The sequence below is a fragment of the Danio rerio genome, chromosome 5 (genome assembly GCF_052040795.2).
Source record: "Danio rerio strain M-AB ecotype USA chromosome 5, GRCz13ab, whole genome shotgun sequence".
In the NCBI taxonomy this organism is placed as follows: domain Eukaryota; kingdom Metazoa; phylum Chordata; class Actinopteri; order Cypriniformes; family Danionidae; genus Danio; species Danio rerio.
The window spans coordinates 8,087,501-8,092,500 of NC_141025.1; the positions used below are offsets into that span (position 1 = coordinate 8,087,501).

General features: G+C 39.3%; 2 protein-coding genes across 9 annotated transcripts in view; both read left to right on the plus strand.

The window, feature by feature from the left end:
• smad4b (SMAD family member 4b) overlaps nucleotides 1-5,000 on the plus strand; it is a 724,234-nt gene that overhangs the window by 403,481 nt on the left and 315,753 nt on the right. The window lies entirely within an intron of this gene.
• The window catches only part of unc5ca (unc-5 netrin receptor Ca), a 473,679-nt gene that overhangs the window by 240,095 nt on the left and 228,584 nt on the right, over nucleotides 1-5,000 (plus strand). For all 7 annotated transcript variants that reach the window (XM_087253142.1, XM_087253139.1, XM_087253140.1 and 4 more), the window contains one exon: nucleotides 4,573-4,806. In XM_087253142.1, the coding sequence (XP_087109268.1) occupies nucleotides 4,573-4,806 (234 nt within the window). The remainder of the gene's footprint in view (nucleotides 1-4,572; nucleotides 4,807-5,000) is intronic.

The following is a 5,000-nucleotide window of genomic DNA, read 5'->3' on the forward strand; positions in this document are numbered from 1 at the left end:
AGTTCTGTTTGTGTGTTTTTGCCGGGTAAATAACAGCAGGGGACACAGTCTGTTTGTGTGCGCAAGATTAATCTGGGATTTAAATAAACGAATCATCTCAGATCATTTGTTTCATAATAACATTTGCAAACACGACACGGACCCAAACAAAACAGACGCGGCCCCTCGGTCCGTCATTAGATATCATGACTGCGCCGTGACCCGTTAATGGAAGGTAATGTAGCCGACAGAGTGTTAATTTGGGGTGAAATGAACTCTGTGTGTGTCAGATAAGAGTTATGAGCCGGACTGCGTGCCATCGGACGGGTCAGCGGGCATCTAATGGAGGCATTCAATAATAATCTGACATCCGTGCAGTGGTTTTTTAACTGTCTCTGTGTGTATGTGTGTGTGTGTAATGCTAGTAACCGGTATATGTATTGATGACTGCAGGGATCAATACGTCCTGGGTTACGATCCATTTATTATGTGCATGTGTGTCTGCTGTGTGGAACATTTGGGATACAGGTCATAAACAAAAGAGATTTGAAGCTTTACGAAATGTAATGTTGTTCATTTGTTAGTTTGTTCACTCTTTTGTCAGTTTGTTTATTATTTTACTCGTTTTGTTGTTACATTAATTCATCTATTCTTGTGTTATTTGATTCATTATTTATTGACTGATTCATCAATTTCATGTTGATTCATGTTCATTAACCTTCATTCGTTTATTCATATTATTTATTAAATCATTCATTAATCATGTTTATTTTTTTCAATCTGGTTTGTTTGATTGTTTACACTGCAAAAAATGCTTTTCTTAGATTTTTTGTCTTGTTTCTAGTCCAAAAATCTAAAACTTCCTAAATCAAGAGGAATTTTCTAGACAAGCAAAACATATTGTCTTGTTTTGAGAAATATTATGCCAATATTAAGTAAGTTTTTCCTTAAAACAAGCAAAATAATCTGCCAATGGGGTAAGCAAAATAATCTTACGTCAAAAGAAAAAACAAGATTATTCTTCTTGATATAAGAAATTTTAGATTTTTGGACTAGAAACAAGACAAAAAATCTAAGCAAGAAAAGCATTTTTTGCAGTGTATTTATTTCTTCTATTTATTAATTAGTACGTTATAACATTCTTAGTATTTTTCATACTTGTCTTTTGGATTGATGGATGGATGGATGGATGGATGGATGGATGGATGGATGGATGGATAGATAAATCTATAGATAAAAAGATGGATAGACTTTTACTTCAATGCAATATGACCCAAAATTAATAGATAAATAGATGGATGGATGGATGGATAATTGGACGTATGGATAAATGGATGGATTTATTAATGGATAGATTGATGATGAATAGAGGGTTGGGCTGATGGATGGATAGATGGATGGATGGATGGATGTATGGATGGATGGATGGATGGATGGATGGATGGACAAAAGGACAGATGAATGAATGGTGTATTAATGATGGATAGATTAATGAATTGATGGATGGATGGATGAATAGATAGATTGGTAGTTTTAATGTTTCTGATCTTTTCATTTACTAAAATGCAAAACGTAAATTATCTCTTTCATAATGATTCATGTTCATTCATTCATTCATTCATTCATTCATTATGTTTATTTGTTCATTCCAGTTTGTTTGATTGTTTATTTTATTTTTATTTTTTTCATTACTAGTTAGAAGTTGTTAGAAGTATTAAACTTTTTACAGGCTTGTTTTTTTGGACAGATAGATGAATAGATGGATGGTTAAATGTATAGGAAGGATGAAAGATGGATATATATATATATATATATATATATATATATATATATATATATATATATATATATATATATATATATATATATATATATATATACAGATGGATGGATGGATAGACTTTTAATTTAATACAGTATGTCCTGAAATAGATAGATAGATAGATAGATAGATAGATAGATAGATAGATAGATAGATAGATAGATAGATAGATAGATAGATAGATAGATAGATAGATAGATAGATAGATAGATAGATAGAGGGATGGATGGACGGACTGATAACTGGAAAGATAGACGGACAAATAGATATATAAATAGATGGATAGATAGATGGATGAATGAATTGATAGATGGTAGGATAGATGGATGAATGGGTAACTGGATAGATGGACAAATAGATACGTAGATATTCAATTAGTTTGTCACAGGGGCCGGTTCATGAAAAGCATCCCAAACGAAGCGCAGGAGATATATAACTTGCCATATGAGTGATGACACAACTGCATAAGAGCCCATATGCTGTATATTTTTGCTCCTTAAGACACCCACGTTGGCTTTTTCTACATTAAAATGTTAATATATTGTATTTTGAAACTACATAATATCAGTGACATTGTACAATAGACTTTTTTATTATTATTTTTTTTTTTTTACAAACATTTATATGTTGTATTTCAGAGCACAACAAAAGTCAGTGCATTACTGAAGTAGGCTTCTTCTACATTCAGACACATTCATATGTTATGTTTTGAACTGCATAACAATGAGGGATGCAACAATTATAGATTTAGGTTGTACAATTATATAGTCTGAAGAATAATCATGGTTTCACGTTTATCACGTCTAATGTATTTCAAGCTTTATATTAGGTAAGTAGCTATTTAGATTAAATGTTGTTGCCATCTGCATTCATGCATAAATAATCATTTTAATAATAGTTCGTCTAACATATCTTTTCTTTACATTGCACTGAAAGGCACACACAACTCTCACCGTGAGATGTTTTCTACCGTGTGCGCCCAGAAAGACGTGTCGCTCCACTGAAGCCCGCATCATATATTCTTACATTAGAAATAACAAACTTGTAAGCGGAAAAGACGTGATATGGGAACGGCCGCTGCTATACTTAATCCTGTGTGCGTGCGTATTAGCCTCGGTGTACTTCCAACTTAAAACTAGCGCACAGGCAACTTGGCATTTTGCAGCGGTTTCGTTTCGTTCCGTGCAACAGAAATGCGGCTTAGAGAAGACTTTACGATTAATAAACTGTGACGAATTAAAGCGCAGGTAATAGTTAATGATTTAAGGAGTTAATGAAATCGGCTAATTGTTGCATCCCTATTAACGATATCAGTGCATTTAACAATTAGCCTTTTCTACAAACATGTTTTCGGCTGCCCGCACCACTCGCTTAGTGAAGCTAAGTGTGCTTATGATTGTTCACAGCTGTTCCAACTTTAGCTAATGACTGATTATCCTATCAGACGATCCTTAACTCACTATAAATAACCAGACTTTTCTCATCTCAATATCTTCGTCTCGAAGAAACCCCCCCACCCAACCCTACTTTCCCTCCTTTCAAACGGGCGTCACGGTGGCCAGCGATTAGCGCTGTTGCCTCATAGCAAGAATGCCCCTGGTTTAATTCCTTTCCAAACCAGACGGCATTTCTATGCGGAGTTTGCTCGTTCTCCCCGTGGTCGCGTGGGTTTTCCCCGGGTCCTTCGGTTTCCTCCCACAGTACAAAAACAAGCACTCTAAACAATTAATCCAAATACTTTAGCTAAACTCTGAGTACACCTTTCAGCATACATATCTAACACTTAGCTACAACAAGCAGGAGGGGGAGTCATCGAGATCTACCTGAGCTCAAACTCCCCTCTCTCCTTGCAACGGGAGGGAGCCCAGGGCTCGAGGATCTTATAAGCTCAGGGCTCTCTCCCGGCACAGCACGCCAAACTAGCTTTATTATCAATCATCAGCTAAGTGTGAACTCTTGAATGATGACTCACGCTCTGTGCAGCCTTTAACTGCAGCTCGTGCTGTTATTGAACAGACGCACGTAACTTCATAAAAATAGCGACTGTTTGTCGACTGAACTAAATTTATTTTTGATGGCTTGGTCACACTGTTTGGAGGGCCGGAACAAAGTGCCTCGGGGCACTTTCCCGCCGTGTTCTCGCCCTTTTTTTTCGGATTCTGTTTTTCATCTTACCTGATTTCTGGAACCGCTGTTCCCCGGACTCGATCCCGGTCGTCGTCCCCGTGGCCGGCTCCTCCTCCTCCTCCGGGGCCTCTGCTCCGCCGACGCAACGCTGTGAGCTAAGCGGACAAACTGGTTGCATCGGGAAAGCCCTCCACTCGGAGGCGAGCCGTCGGCCAGCGAGTGCGAAGAGGAGGAGCGGAGCGGCACCACACTGCCCCGCAGTGTTCGCTCGAAAAAAACTAAACGCGTCCGTACGTACCTCCGGCCACGTAAATCTCGGTCTCCAGAAACGTCCGCGGGGCTACGTTTGGGTTGGGTTGCTTTTAAGTCAATACCGTATGTCCTGAAATTGATGATTTGCAAGCCTATCGTCTTCAATGTTTCCCACCCCTGTCCTGAATCAACTCATCAGAACATCAGAAGAGACTCCAAAACCTGAAATGAATCGGTCAGATAAGGAAGACATCCAAAATACTGTTGGTGTGCCTCCAGGAACAGGGTTGGGAAACACTGATTTAATAAACAGTTTTGAACTGCATCAAGCAGCTGCACGCTGTCTTCCGCTAGTGTCCTGAAGGTCTTGTGTTTTGTGTGTTTGTCCTCAGGTGAGGATGAGTTTCTGCTAGGTTTGGGTGAACTGCCGGAGACCTTCCCTAGTGACCCGCCGGAGCCGCTGCCACACTTCCTGCTGGAGCCGGAGGATGCTTACATCATCAAGAACAAAGCTGTCAATCTCTTCTGCACGGCCACACCGGCTGCACAGATCTACTTCAAGTGCAACGGAGAGTGGGTTCATCAGAGAGAGCACACCATAGAGGAGAGAGTGGACGAGACCTCGGGTCAGTCACACACACACACACACACACACACACACACACACACACACACACACACACACGCACACACACACACACACACACACACATATGTTGGGTTTTCATGTTTTATGAGACTTCACATAGACACAGAATTAATATACTATACAGACTGCAAATACTGTCTTCCTCCAACCATACCTCTAAACCAGGCAGGG